Source organism: Nymphaea colorata, chromosome 12 (genome assembly GCF_008831285.2).
Source record: "Nymphaea colorata isolate Beijing-Zhang1983 chromosome 12, ASM883128v2, whole genome shotgun sequence".
NCBI classification, from domain to species: Eukaryota; Viridiplantae; Streptophyta; class Magnoliopsida; order Nymphaeales; family Nymphaeaceae; genus Nymphaea; species Nymphaea colorata.
In genome coordinates, this window is record NC_045149.1 from 4,507,892 (window position 1) to 4,523,694 (window position 15,803).

General features: G+C 39.5%; 2 protein-coding genes across 5 annotated transcripts; both read left to right on the plus strand.

Annotated features, from left to right (window-relative positions):
- Positions 1-1,095: 1,095 nt before the first annotated feature.
- LOC116265842 (uncharacterized) lies at positions 1,096-2,943 on the plus strand. The gene is made up of 3 exons (XM_031646793.1): positions 1,096-1,539; positions 1,774-1,842; positions 1,894-2,943. The coding sequence occupies exons 1-3, from the start codon at positions 1,096-1,098 to the stop codon at positions 2,941-2,943; spliced, it is 1,563 nt and encodes a 520-aa protein (XP_031502653.1).
- A 2,240-nt stretch (positions 2,944-5,183) lies between these two features.
- LOC116265641 (uncharacterized) lies at positions 5,184-15,339 on the plus strand. 4 transcript variants are annotated; one of them, XM_031646385.2, is made up of 10 exons: positions 5,184-5,534; positions 7,477-7,956; positions 8,062-8,198; positions 8,846-8,890; positions 8,975-9,028; positions 9,421-9,525; positions 9,607-9,813; positions 12,162-12,247; positions 12,593-13,866; positions 14,590-15,339. In XM_031646385.2, the coding sequence occupies exons 2-10, from the start codon at positions 7,512-7,514 to the stop codon at positions 14,907-14,909; spliced, it is 2,673 nt and encodes an 890-aa protein (XP_031502245.1). In that variant the 5' UTR covers positions 5,184-5,534; positions 7,477-7,511; the 3' UTR covers positions 14,910-15,339. The 4 variants fall into 4 exon arrangements, with proteins under 4 accessions (XP_031502245.1, XP_031502244.1, XP_031502246.1 ...); XM_031646384.2 differs by having other exon boundaries at positions 5,202-5,457; XM_031646386.2 differs by having other exon boundaries at positions 5,202-5,457; positions 7,477-7,941.
- Positions 15,340-15,803: the final 464 nt, after the last annotated feature.

Below are 15,803 nucleotides of genomic sequence, written 5' to 3' on the forward strand. Positions count from 1 at the left end.
ATCACTATTATGTGAGATTGGACAACACCCATTCTCCTTCCCCATTTTCCAACTCTTTGGTGTGACAATATTGGTGCCTCATACCTTGTTTCAAACCTTGTTTTCCATGCTTGTATGAACCACATCGAGGTTGACTCACTTTGTTTGTGATAATCTTAACCAAAATAATATTCTTTTATGGTCCTTTTCTTACCCGACCATGCTGCTAATGCCCTCTTCCTATAGTAAGTTTGACTTGTTTCAGCTGTAGGCACCCATGATGAGCTTGTTTGTCCATGTTAAGGAAAATGTTCTTCAATCTTGATAATGCTAGGGCATGATTCTATTCGTATACATTTTCTGAGTTTGTGGTCGGTAAGAAATCGGTAACAACAACATAACTATTTCTCTACAAATTTTGAGAAAGAGGGAAAGGAATAGAATAGAAAATATATATGATTGTGAGTTATATTGTTTTGTAATTTCTTCCTATATTCTTACTCTTTGTGTTTTATCATATGGAAATAGTTGTAATCTTACGCGACATTATTGGTATCGAAGAAGTGAGCCTTTTAATTTCTTCCAACTTCGCGATCAAAGACAAAACAGGTTCTGAACAAAAATAAGCTCAGTTAGCAAAGATCACCAGGAAAAAGTATTCCATGATAATTTTACGTAATCAAACAAGACCTTACAGGAAAAAGTCGCAAGGATTTGGACACACATTTGATGCCAATTGTACCAAGAGTGCCTTCTTTCAGATCGAGTCGCGTGCCCACCCTTGTGCTTGCACAAATAAACATCAAACGAAAAAAGCAGAAGAGGTTGGGTTATTTGCAATCTTTTTATAAACAAATATGTATTTTAGACTTTTCACTTTTTTATATCCCTTTTTCTCCTTTAAAAAGGTTCCTTTTTTTTTATTTAAACAGGAGTATTTTGGTCTTTATACACCCATGTTCACAATTTTTTGGTGCTAGACAAGATTCAACTATCAAAAATTTTCGTTGACATCCACCACTCCTTTGTAAGAAAATCATAGATATAATTTACGTCTCATTGATTCAACTATGTCAACAGGTTTTCCCAAATTATTTCTATCAAGAGTGTTGGGCGATGGTTAGCACTGATGTGGTCAAGGCAGTAAGAAATTTCTTCTCTTCAAGGAAAATAGTGAAGAGTGTTAATGAGACTATGATTTGTTTCATTCCCAAGAAAGGTAACTCTAAGAAAGTTGATGATTACAGACCTATCCCTTTTTGCAACACTATTTACAAGATCATCTCAAAGGTTATTGTTAATAGATTGAGGACTATTCTTGAACGGATTATCAATGTTAACCAAGCAGCCTTTTTGAAAGGGAGACACATATATGACAATATTTTGTGGGTGAATGAGACCATTAACTCTAAGGACTTTTGGGATAAAGGAGGATGTTGCTTAAAGCTGGACTTGCTGAAAGCTTATGACAGAGTCTCATGGAAATTCATAGCTAATAGTATGAAGTTTTTGGACTTCTATCCTAGATGGATTGCTACTATTATGCAATGCATTACCTCAGTATCTTATAGAGTTCTTATGAATGGTAGGATGGGTGAAAAATTCCATGGAAAGCGTGGGCTGAGACAATGTGATCCTTTGTCCTCTTACCTCTTCCTTATTGTCATGAAGATGTTTAATCGCTGCCTCACCAAGGAAACGATTAGGAAAAACATTCTTATTCTCAAAATCCATTGTATGAAGCCAAAAGGTTGTGCTATGATGTTTACAGATGATGTGATTATGTTGGTTTAGGCCAGAAGGGGAACCATTAACACTATCAAAGTTGTTTTGGAGGACTTTGAACGGCTTGCTGGAATGAAGGTGAACAAGTAAAAATCTGAGATTTTTGCTAAAACCATGGTGGACTGTCAGACCAGTGAAATCCAACGGATTTTACAATGGACTAATGGGAAACTCCCTTCGGAGTACCTTGGGCTCCCCATGTTTTTGGGTAGGCTTACAGAAAATCTTTGTCTGCCACTCCTAACTAAGGTGGAGAAGAGATTGGCTGCTTGGAAGGCTCGGTTATTGTCGTACGCGGGTAGGCTATGTCTCATTAGGTATGTTCTAATGACCTTGCCTTACTATTGGACGATGAGATTTAGATTGCCCAAAGTCGTAATTAAGAAAATACAACAAGCTTGTATCAATTTTTTGTGGAATGACGAAGAAGGAGCTAGACACATGCATCTGGTTAAATGGGATCGAATGTGCATGCCGGTTGAGGAGGGAGGAGTTGGTATTCGAAGACTGGAGGAAGTGAATAGAGCAATGCCAGCCAGTCGTTGCTGTCGGCTGCTGCTCAGTGGGGACCCTTGGGCAAACCTTCTTAAAGAGAAGTATTTGAGATATCATAGTCTTTGGACATTCAAACGAGCTACTAACCAGAGCTGGGGTTGGAAAGGCCTGCGATGGGGGTGGACCTGGATTCAAGATAAAGTTGAGTGGAGAATTGGAAATGGAGAATGCGTCAGATTTTGGACTGATCGCTGGTCGAGGCAGATACTCCTCACTAGAGCTGATGGAAGCGGATATGGGTTGCATGGGAAGGAGCTTATTACCAGCGTCCAGGAGTTTACTAGTGCTAGTCAGGGTAGTCCGTCGCTGGATATTGCTGTGCATCTTGGTGTGTTCAAGGATGACATAAGGCTCAGAGATGCTGATGATAGCTTAGTCTGGAGCGATGATGGTAAGGACAAGTTCAGAGCTGGTAACATTATGAAGAAGTGTCGAACGCAAGGTGTTAAAAAGTGGTGGTGGAAAAAGATTTGGAATAGCTCTGCTCCAGCTAAGAGTTGCTGGCACACTTACATAGCTTGTGAAGGCAGGCTACCCACACTTGATCGTTTACAAAAGGCGGGCATCCAACTTGCCAATCGTTGTTCCGCTTTTGTGCCGAGGAGACCAATGGTCATATCTTAGTCCAATGTAAAATTGCAAAGAAGGTATGGGGATATGTTGTTGCTAAGTTTGGTAGAGTGAAGTTTCCTCATGGAGAGATTGTAGCTGAATTCAAAAGATGGCTACAAGTTAGAATTTTGGGGGAGTGGAGGCGCCAGTGCTGGAGGATGACCTTCTTAATTGTTTGCTGGAATTTGTGGTGTCTTAGAAACACTTGTTTCCTCGACAGTGTTCAACCTCGGATTAGTAGGTTCAAAAAAGAAGCTTGGAGGAATTGTATGGATAGCTTTTCCTCTGTTAAATGGTCGTCAGAGACTGATCTTAAACTGAGAATTTGGCTGCAAACTGGGCTTTATAATGTTGACACTATTGTTTCAGATAGGAGTGACATATTAGTTAACATTGTAAGAGCACATACCAGACTCGGGCCGAAAATAGCTAGCCTCAGTTATGCAGTTAATGGGCTCATGGCCTGTGTGGTGATTATTAAGGACAAGGGCAGGATCCATGAGGGAGAAATGGAGGTGTTGGAGCGCATTCTGAGATTTCATAAGGAATATGGTGGAGATTACTTTATAGTCTCCCCAATTAAAGATTGGGGTGAAGAAAACACGTCAGACTCTTGAAGGAAGAAGGACGAATGCTACCTGGTCTGGGTTCCTTGGTGGGTTTCAGGAAAAGATTTTTGTGAAACAGGGAGAAGTCACAGTTGACCTAGATCAATTAATCATGGAGCATGCTGATGATACTCATGAATACTTTGCTGATTTCAATGTATAGGCGTAGCTTTTACGCTATGTATCTTTTTAATTTTTTTTGGTGAAGGGTTGGGCCAATCCTTTGTTTTTGTCTAGTGTTAAGGTCTGTATTGGCCTTCCCTTGTATATATCCATTTTGTTGGAATAAAGGTAGGGGGCCTAACCCCCAAGCAAGCTTTTCACTTCAACTATGTCAACAGGTTTGTTGCTTAAGCAACGACGCCATGATAGATTAAAAAAAAAAAGAAATGGAGTTTTTTGTTATTTTACCAATTGATGAAATATTTCACAAGGGCAATCCCATATCTTACCTGCTAATATCAAAACCAAGTTATAGAGCTAATATTAATCACCTTAACCATGATTTTTTGCTTACAAAAACATTTAAATGTGGCCAAAATAAGCTTTTGCTGTCCGGACAACTGCCTGATCTCACAAGTTACGTTCTTGTGTATATATATATATATATATATATATATCCATTACTACCAAATTTAGGATCAACTCCAACTCATAGACCTAATTTCTTACTTGCGTTTTGGATTTGGATAAACTATAATTAGGCAGGGTGCAAGTTACAAGACTTGGAGGTCAACCCGCTGATTACCATATCCACTTTTTTCAGATGTTTATGTATTGGTATTGAAATTCAGAATCAGGTATGAATGATGAAAGGACTAACCCATATCTGAATCCAGATCCAAACTCACGATCCAAATCAAATTTTTAAATTAACATCCAAATCTGACTCTTAAATCAAATCCAAAGCTATTGTATAGACATGAATATAGAATATTAGTTTAAGGCTATATTCGATCAGAGACTCCTATATGATTTCTTAATTGGATAACAAAATTTTTTCTCATATCCTTTTTTTTTTTTTGGAAATAATCTGATCGGATATTGTATCACATGGGGTCGAATTATTTTTGAATTTTCCAGATGCAATACGGACTCAGCTTCAATAGTTTTTTAGCTGCCCCAGATCCGAAGCGGTGGAACAGGTGCACAAGAGTGAAAAATTCACAGATCTTTTCCCGGGACTCAAGCCTTTCTTCTCTCAATGGTAAAGAGCGCTTAGTGGGAGTACTTGACCCACAAATATCCCGATCATATAGTTATTGTTTTGCACCTAAACATCAAGCCTTTTATATCACATGAGGCGGTTCTGCAGAGTGCGTCCTAACTTCACCGAGAAGCAATGCCAACGATAATTTACTTTATAATTGAAAATAAAGCCAGTGGTGAGCTTGACTTATAAGATTAGAACTAACGTCGACAAACCTCAAGAAGTTGACGCAGCGGCGAAGATAATTTCCGTTATACTTGAAAATAAAGCGAGTGGTCTGCTAAGATTCAAACTAACGTCGAGAAACCTCATAGAAGTTGAAGCAATGCTAACGATAATTCCCTTTATACTTGAAATAAAGCGAATGGTTAGCTTGATTTTAATTTTTAAGATTAAGCGCTAACTTCGAGAAACATCCTTAGTGCACCAAATTCCGTCGCGAGCCCCTCTCTCTCTCTCTCTCGCTTTCTCTCTGAGCGGGGCTCTCTCCTCTCGCTCCCTTTCGCGCTCCGATCTCGGCCACCGCTATAAAAGCCCCCACGTCCTCCACGCTCTCATTTTTTTTCCCAAGCCATTCCCGTTTCCTCTCTCCGCCTCCTCCTCGACCGTGAAATTTCCGGCGTTGCCTCTCCTTTCGGTTCTGTTGAGCCGCCGCCCTTACGATCTCGGACTCCGGCGACTCATCCGGCGATCGCTGAAGCTTCTCCGGTACATCTGCTTCTTTCCTTGTCGCTCCTTCCTCTTATTGTTTCGTCCTTTTGGACCATCCTCCGAAGAGGATCACGGTGAGGAATGTGATTTTCCTGATTTTCCTTTTTATCTTTCTTTCTTTGAGAGTGAAGTTTGACGTTTGAGATCTCTGATCGATGTCAAATGTGATTATCATTTATTTCTCTTGTTCTGGCTTTGGAATGGATTGTTCAGTTTTCGTTTCCGTTCTCGTTGTTGATCGGGTTCTAGTCGTTTCGCTTCTGCTCGTATGCTGTTCTTTAGCTGTTCTTGTCACGCCTCCGTCTCCCCCCTCTCTCTGAAGGGAAGGTTGAATCTGATGTGTTCTAATTACTTTACTTTACTTTGTTCGCCTCTAATTTTTCTCTCGTAATGCGTCAGTCTATTGCACAATGAATTCTTCCCCGCCCCCACTTCTATCTCGATCATTTTACATAGGATAGATTGAAGTAATTTCTTTTTGACTTTTAGAGATGAGTTTCTTGAAATACTTGCTTTTATTGATTCGGCGTTAATGTCTTTCGTGTAAAATTTAGGGTTTCATTGCAGACCTTTACTAAATGCCAAGATTCAACTGCCATCTGGCTGTGCAAACTTACCGCATTGGCTAAATTCCTATGTATCACAAAGCAATTCTACTTGGAGTGGTCTTATGCGATTTTCACGATAGGAACTTCTCTTGTTGCCTTTCTCGTGACCATTTGATGCTACTTGCTGGAAAATCTATGTTCGGAATGGTGTATTTTTTAAGGTACTGATGGGAAATTCGTGATTCCTTGAATGTTTCTACGCAGCGTCAATTTTTGGCAAAGTGCATGAAAAGGAACCCATATAGGTTGTTATCTAGTACCATTATGTATTTCATTTAAACAGAATAAAGAGTTGGTACTTTTCCCACGAATGTTTGTTTGGCGGACTGATAGCACAAGATGTCGATCATCATAGGTTTGGTTTTTAGCGTCCCATAGGTACAGTGACGATGATCAAGAGGCCGACAAACTTGGGCAGTCTCTTGAATCTTGATGAAGTGCTTTGTAGTCGATGAACTCGATGAATGGTGGATTTAGATTTCACTATTTGTGAGGAAGGATTTGGTTGGAGATGGAAGAGTTGGAAATCCTTATATTTTAAAAGGAAGTTTGGAATCCCAATCAGTTTCGTTCCTGGTGCTGGATAACTTATGATCTTATCCGAACTTGTAACTTGGAAGTCGGCCACCACCTCCTTACGAGTCAGGACTTCTCTTCCTTATTTCTCAGACAACACGTATAGTTCTCTACTTGCTATCAAATGGTCTGGTTGTCTTCTTTGATATCAATCAAAGTGAAACACATATCATTTTTTTGTCAAGGGTAGAACTTTAGAAGTATGCTTTTCGTTCCTTCATGTTGCTATTTCGGTCGCTACATCAAATTATCAACCAATGTAGCCAAAGCGTCACCTAGGCATTATCTGCCTACGCTCTCTAGGCAGACATGTAGTGCATGGGACCTTATAGGGGCACATATGTTTTCTCTTCTTTCTTTTGGAACTCTTTTTTTTTTTTTTTGGGAACATCAAAACTACCTGTGGTGTTTGATTGATCATGGGTCCTTCAGTATTTCACTTACTTAAGCTAATGTTGTAATTTTGAAGTTAATACTTAAACTTATTTTTGGGTGATGAAGTTGACTAGTCCCACTACACATGCTCTATCTGTTAGGGTCATGATCATCTAACTGCGGCAAGGGCTTTGTTACTTTGATGTCTGTCTCCATATGTTCTGCTTTCCTTCTTGCAGATGGACTGTATTGGCTCCTCTATTTTGCTTTAGGTACACTAAAATCCTGTCTGAGTAACCTTAAAATTTAGTCACTAATTGTGGCCTGCAGACCCTTTCAATTGATCTGTAAAGCTGCCTGAAGTTAATTTAATGAAGCTTAACAAGGAAATGTGAACTGGAAAACAGAGAGTTCAAATTAGTTGATTTGGTTTCAATTCCTTTTTTATCCTGTGCAGGACCTTTTTGTAATGTGCTTTTCATCATATTGCTGATGCCATTACCAAAATCAAGATCTTCATCTGACATGACAAAGCCAGAGCAGAAGGTTTGCAAACCTGAGAAGGAAGGACATGATCCTTTTGACAATATTATCCGACAGACAATAGGAAAAGAACCCTTTATGTCATTTTCAAGGGCTGGTGAGAATCATGTTCAGTGGATACAGTTATTGCATGCTCTAGATCAACAAGGAACTAACAAGCTCTCTAAGGGCTCAAAGGCTGTAAATGTGGTTGTTGGGAAAGACTGGATTCAGGAACCATGCAATGGCGTCAGCTTGCTCTCATCTGAAACGAATGGGTTTAAGGATTCCATGCACTCAAAAGCAACAGGAACTGTAAAAGGAGCAAAACTTCCTTCTGAACACATTCATCATCACAAAATTCCTGAAATTGTCGCCTTCACAGCTGCAAAGGCAAACGGTGAGAGTGAAAAATGTATGTCACTGTCATACATCAGGTATCTTGGGTAGATGTAAATAGGTGTGCTTCATGTTGAAGCAAAGGTTATGTTTGTTTCTGATTGTAGATGTTCCATGGCAGATTTTCCAGGGTGGCCCTTGTCATTACCTTCAAAAGTGCAAATGCAAAAATGTGAAAAGTGTTCAAGGGAGTTCTGTTCAACAATCAACTATAGAAGACACATCCGCATACATCGTCGTTCTTTAAACATTGATAAGGTTTGCTTCACTCAAACTGAACTTGCTGTTTCTCTTTTATATGTTCTGCTTGCCATCAAAGAACTAGTGCTTCTTCATGAGCCTTTGTGGTTATGAGAAGTTAGGAATATTTCCATTTATTTAGGAGAAAGGCATTAGAAAATTAAGTTAGTACTTAGTACGTCCTGGACTTAGAACGTTGTTCAAAGTTTACTTGGATTTGGCTTTGCTTTTCAAAAAGGATATTATGCTGGATCAGTTATTTAATCAGTAACTTTTGAAGAACAAAAAGGATATTAATCACTTAGGTTTGTATGAGGTTAGCATTTTCTTGAATTCAGTGAAAAGGCTGTTAGTCTTTTGGTACTCTCAAGCAGGTAGCTGTTGTAATGTGCAAGTTTTGCACTTTTATTTTTTAGTTTACATGTTTTATGTCCCTTTGTGTAATTAAGAAGATACAAGTGAATGATCTCCTGCTTGATGTTCCCACTGCCATCCAAGGAGATCCTCCAGGTTTGAGCTTACAACCGGGGAACTCCAATTTTGTATGCCAATCCAGATTTTAGAAGACTGGGTTCTACATGCCATTGCACAAATGATCATGCTCAATTCTTATGTTTTATTTTTATGTCTTTTCTAATTTGTTTCTGATTTTTGTCTTGTTGTAGGACTCGTCGAAGAACAGAGACTACTTGAGTGCATTCTGGGATAAGGTATCTGTTTGTCGATATGTTCTATGAGATGTTATCTTACATGGTATGTTTTTGAACTTAATTTGTTATTTTGCTTATTTTCAGCTATCTTTCGATGGGGCAATGGAAATTGTTTCATTCAAGGACGTTTTGCTGGAGGTGATGGTTCTCTTTTCTTTCTTTCCTTGATTGTCAAAGTTTTCTGTGAAACTGCTTATCTGGAGAGGTTCTTTAACATTTTATGTCCAGGCCTTATTCCCCAATCCCCATAACTTTTTTCCCTGTACAAATTATATTGTGCTGTGGTCTCTTCAGTTGGGAAATATAATACTCTCTTCTGCTTCTTGGTTGTTTTGGATGGTCCTTAAGTTAATCTGGTAAGGTATTTGATCTGTAGGAAGATAAGTTTGGCAACATATTGTTCTAGCAGGATGCAGTATTTAGTTCATAAAACTTGCCTGTTCTAACAACTTGGACAATATATATGTTTTTGTTTGATAGCATTGTTCACCTTCAGATGCACATAGTTGACAAATTTAGCGTCCATGCAGGAGGTGACTGGATCATCTATCATAAAAACTTTGACTGGGTTTGTGAGAAAACCTGGTTTCACATCTCTACCACAAGCATATATGAAAGCTGGTTCTGCACTTCTTGTAGGGATTCTCTCTCTTTCTCTTTTTCTTTTTCCTGTCTTTTTAATTCAAGGACCTTATTTTGTACCTTTCTTCCAACAGGATATAATCCAAGCAAGACCTTCTAAGTTGCCTATTTCTTCAAAGGAGTTGTTTGCCATACTTGATGATGCCAGTGAAAGGACATTCTTGTGTGCTGGTACAGCTGTTTCCCTGCGAAAGTTTGTGTTTGATGGAGAAGCTGCAAAGATTGGCCTAGAGCCTAGAAATATTGTTGCATGTACTAGCTTCCTTATTGAACAAAGGCTGGTAAGTATCAGATTTCTATCCATTTGTGAGCCTGACAAATATGCTTATTGATATTTCTTGTTAAGCTCTTGTCAGCATCTTAGAACCCAGTGACCTGGGTTTGATTGGTCCACTATTGACTCATGAGTTGACTGATCAACTCGGTGACTTGAGCTGGTTTTTTTAATTATCATTTCCCAAAGGAAACAACATAAAATGTCATTTTGACAACAAAAGGTTGTACAATGGCCTATGACTTGTATAATTGAGAAATCAATTAACATCAAGTAAAACCATGACTGAGCCTAACTCCCTAATTTCTTCATTTGTTATATCAGATTCAGGAAACTGTGTACACCCAAAGCTAATTCTCTCAAATTCAAAAAGAAGAACAAGGAAAGAACGAAGAATTTCCACAATTTTGCTAATATTCAACTCCAGATGCACATTTTACTACAGTTATTGTCATTGTTAACATGAAAAGAGAGAGAGAGAGAGAGAGAGAGGGTCCCCGAAAATAGGGCCACCAAAAGGTTTGGGGGAAACATTGAAGATATGCTAGATCTCTGTGTTTTCCAGTGGCTGAAGCTCTGTTCATTCCGTGATCTCTTAATGTACTGGTGCAGTTGTGAAGGGCTTGTTAGAGATGCGGCTACTCACACCAGAAGTCAGATATGTGGCAGTTCATACTAGGGTTCTAATTCTACCATAGGGCTTCTTCTATAGGTGTTAGACTACTTGAGACTTGTTTTTGACCTGAAGTTTTGTTCTAAAGTCTCAAGTTTTCAAAAACAATGAAACTGAATCTACTTGGTTTTGGATGGACCGTGATTCATGATGAGTCAACTGAGTCAAGGTATGAATTGCCTGAAATGCCAATTCAAATTGGTCTGGCTCCTGGGTGACTTGTGATTTAGCTGAGTCAACCTGAATTTTGCATGATGGCTGAGTCGACCTACTAAGTTGACTTTGTGTGGGAGGGTGATATTTTTTTTTTTTTTTGGTGGGGGTGAGGGAAGGGTGGTGGTGGTACGATCTAGTTATAGAGGGAGTCTAGGAGTTGGTTTGGTGTGTTTTTAGTGATCGTTCTTTACTAATATACCTATGCTATGTCACATGAGTATTTCTGTGGCGGTAGCTTGTGTCTGAGAATTAGCATATAGTGGAGCCTTTGCTTTGTTCCGCCACATCATGGTAGCAAGTCTCACAACATCAGAGCTGGATGTCATGTTGGAGGCTCTGAAGTGTACCCTAACTTGTTTTGCTGTGGTGGTTGCTGCTGACTTTATGGACAATAGCCTAGGAAAAGCATTTTGCATCCTTCAATCAGGATTTCATCAGGTCTTGCTTTCATTGATTACATTTACCCCAATCTGGGTACTCTAGTCATGAATTGCATGTTTACTCAAAGAATTCTTTGACCTATCAGAGTCTAACATGTAACAAGAACGATGTTGTCAAGGCGCCCAGGTGCTGCTTAGGTGCCAGACAGTGCCTAGTGCCTAGGAGGGCTTAGGCGAGGCCAAAAAGGCAACCAATTTTTTTTAATTTTTTTTAATTAACTATTACTAATATGTGAAATATGGAGAGTAGTAATATAACAAGCATAATCAACTTAAACAATCAAAATTTAATTGTTTACTTCATTATATATGCAAAATCAATGGAAGAAGGTTAACATTACTCATTAAATGTAATCTAATACAAGGAAAAAAAACTAGATCTAATCTCTAGAAGAAGGAATGTACATCTGCAAGAAGGCATTAATCCATTTGTACTTAAAGAAAAACATAACCATACTAACGTATATACATAACATGTATGAGGTATCCCAATACTATATTACCGACTAAGTGACTAACAGTATATACATATAACAATATACTTATAAGAACATAATCAACATAGCAACACATGAAAATACGTATTCAATATTGCATAAAGTACATAATAATATATATTCAATTAAGGAACTTTAATTGAAAGTAAATGTGACTAGGCGTGTTGGAGCCTAGGCGAGCTTAGGTGCCAACACATATCCCATCGCCTAAGTGGTGGACTTAGGCGACAGATGTGGACTCACGCTTAGTCCACGCCTAGGCGAGGCTTAACAACATAGAACAAGAATAGTTTGCATATTTTGGTGTGTTTACTAGATTGGCTTACTGACTGACTTCTTGGACAACCATTTTGCAAATAATGCTTTGCATCCTCCAACCAAAATTTGATCGAGTCATGCTTTCATGGTGTACAGTTACTCGAACTTGGTGTGCTCTAGTCATCATCTTTGTGTGTAGTCAAAGAATTTCTTGACCTGTTCAGAATCTGTTGTGAAAAGAAAACTAGTTACATTCTTGGTGCATTTGCAGGTTACAGCTTGGCTAGCTGATAAAGATGCTGAAGCTCTAAGATGTCAAAAACTTCTTGTTGAAGAAGAAGAAGCAGCTCAGAAAAGGTAGTCCTTTCACGTTGTTTCATTTGTCAGTTGATTAGCCTATTATTTATTGTGTGAAAGGGTGGTGCGAAATGAGCTAACATGAATGCTCTTGTTAGCATGGGTAGGTCTCATTTACAACACCTTCTTCTGTTTTCCTTCTCTAGTGAATCAGTGATGATGTCCGCTTATGCTTGTATCTTTTAATTTTTTCTTTATAAGTAATGGAGTTGCATATACATGATAGTGCAATATTATGCCACCATGGAGTATGCAAATTAAGAAGCGCTTCCATAGAAACCCATTAGATAATTGGTAAATCATTCTTTTATATATGATGAGGTTGCATTATTTTACATTTTCTAGGCAAGCTGAGCTCTTGGAGAAGAGAAGGCTGAAGAAATTGAGGCACAGAGAACAAAGGGTGAAGGATCATGCTGAGGAAGATACATCAAATGTTAAGGATGTTTTTTTGCTGGACCTAGCTAAGGATTCATCTTCTCTAATAGAAACACCGTCTTTGGCAGTTTCTAATATAGTTGACCATGAAGGTGCCGAGTCTACATGTAATTCCACTTCTCCAGCTGAACCTGCCATATTGACAGATGCAGAAGGTGCACAGAATGGAGCAACTGGTGGTCATGTTACAGGCTCTGGTGATATGGGGGCAAACTATTTTCATGACTCGATAGGTGCAACTACTCTGTCAACAGGTGCAGATGGAGACAATGATAGACCCAACGATGGAGACATTACAGGATCAGTTGAAACAAACACAAGCCACTTGGATGATCCTGCCAGTGAGGATCCATATGATTTTCATGGTACAGACGTTAAGGCACCATATGTTTCTGGCAAGCGGTATTTGAACATGGCTCGCCGCCAAGCCATTAGGCAACCACGATATGTGCCTAATGTGTTAACTTCAGGTCCTGAAAATGGATCTGTTTCCAAGTCGGTCAGCATCCAGAAACATGGTGTCTTCAAGGATCAAAGAGTGACTTCACAAACAAATAGTCATAAGGTGTGGACCAGGAAATTGAAGGTGGAAGATGATAGAGATGATATAGACAAAGAAGGAAAGAGAGAAGTGCATGAACTGCGGGAGCAGAAAAAGGATTGTGAGGTTCTGATTGGCTCTATATCAATAGCACTCTCTGGAACTAATGTGGCTAGGCAGGATGGGGATGACACTACTGCGGCAGCTGAACCACAACCACAGAACTGCATTGATACCAATCAGTTGGGCCCACAACCAACTGGTAATCAACTAGCTACAAAGAGGACTTCCTTGTCCGACAAAAAGGGCAAGTCAGACTCTGGTCAAACCCATGTAGGCCATTGCAAGGTGAAGCTCTGGAGGCCAGTTGGTATAATCACGAGCTGCAGAAATGGAGGAACCATGGAACAAATAAGTAATTTATCCTGTGACAATAGGGACACAGACTGTGGTGGTGTTGCAGATAAGATGGCAGAGAGCTGTACAGCAATTGAAAACTGTTGCAGACTGCTTGATACTGAGGAACAGAGATTTCATAATGATGATAACTCCTCAGGTGCAGTGGTGGAGGCAGGTGCTGTAAACCAGAACGGTTCAATGTCATTCTCAAGCCATGCTGCTCAGATATTCCTCATTGAGAGTAAGGATCCATATCTCCATGATAGTTTGCTTATAGATCATCTAACATGGTGTGTCAAGCTGGTATATGCATGAGATGTATAGAATATAGATGCAATTGCACTTGTCTACCTATTAGACATTGGTGAAAATCAATGAGTATTTGTGTTGTACCCAGCTTCCTGAACATTCTTAGTTGTATGGTTCTCTGGGTGCATGTTTACCGTCTCTCATTCTGGTGGCCCTTTTAACCAGCTCAGGTACCCCACTAGGAAAAACTCTCCCATCAACTAGCTATTGCAGTGAGAGGAGTACCAAACTCTTATCTCAGACGATGGTCTTAAGGCTAAGGTAACCAACCTAGTTAGGTGTATGAGTCTTTGTTGGCGTCTCCTTTTCTTGCCTATGAAAAGTCTCAAGTAGGTCAGTGGTGTGATTTTGGATCTGTTCAATGTCAACAGTCTCTGACCATTGAATCATTTCAACACCTCCATCTTGTAAAGAGGTACTGGATTTGATGGATCAGGAAATTCAGAATTTCAGTTTGTAAACAGAGTGTTTTCTAAGGTTTCATGTTGAGGTCTAACATAACAAGTTGGCTCGCCTTTATGGATTCATTTATTGGAGTTGTCAATAATTTTTGTATAGAACACATAAATTTGAACTTAGAACTGACTAACATTTTTAGATTTATCAAGTAGTCCAGAAATCTGAATCTCAGGGTCTATGAAATTGTCATTTGCAGGATGGAAAGAGGCAATTTCTGGAGACCATGTTACGGTTGTTATTTCCCCTGAAATGGAGGTCTCACTTACATCAGTGAATTCTCAGAGTACTGCAGAATCATCCCCATTCGCTGACAGAGGGAACGACGATCACAAACCCTGCTCTGAGGGCTTCGAACATGCTGGGTTGAACCCCCTTGCCAGCACTGAGAACCGGTTGGCGAGTGCTGAGCTGCATAATAGTACAAATAGTGCATCAAATTCCAGGCCAAGATCAAATTCTCTCAAGTCCAGCAAGCTGAAGTACATCCCTAAGCAAAGAAATGGCTTCCATCAGTGACCAGTCTATGGCCTCCTTATCATTCCAGGCAGAGGTTTTCTTTCCAATTTTAAAGAAAGACTCTGTATGTCTTTGTTCTCCTGCAAATAGCTCCTTTCTTACGGCATTTTCATTGGGGGAAAGCAGTTATTTCCTTTTCTAGGATTTTTTTTCTTTCGCAATCAATGATGCTAGCCTTCCTTTAGGATCATTAGTCATTAGTTTGCTCCCCTCGTTTGAGAGATAAAAGGGTCAGTTTTGTATTTAGTCTATCCTTTTCTGGGGCAAGTTCTATAGATGCTGGGAATTCATGTAAGCGGATTTCAGGGTGATGGTCGGCTATTGGTGCTGTCATCTTTCTATGTTCTGAGTTTAGTGTTCCAAAGACATGGTCCATGATATTGGGCAATTTTATTGGAATTTTTGGGGATGGGTTCTCTTTGCAGATTTACTTCTTTCTTTTATTTATGGAGAGATTGTGGTTCCGTATAGCCCTATACTTCTCTGGAATGATCTGAAATATTTTCCGTTGTCTCTGTCCTTATGAAAGGAGGTTTAGTCATCATCAAGCTGCAACCAATGTTATTTGAGGCACTTGTGCTAGTCTCTTCTTTGATGCCTCCTTTTCATCTGATCTAGCGTACAAATGAACACTGGGTTCCATGTCTCTTTTGCTCAACTACCTTTGTTCTTGACCTGTTGATCATGCGTGGCTAATAAATAACAACTGCTGATCATCTAAGCTGGTGAACCCTTCAAAAGCCCGACAGAGCTGTTGCTTCAAATCTGTGATGTGCTGGCAATGTGATTGCATGCTGAATGCGCGGTGGTTTGATATCCGTGGAGTATGAATACCATTGCCTGCAAGAACTTAAAGCATCTTTCACTTGTGAAAACCGGCATGACTGTTTTCTT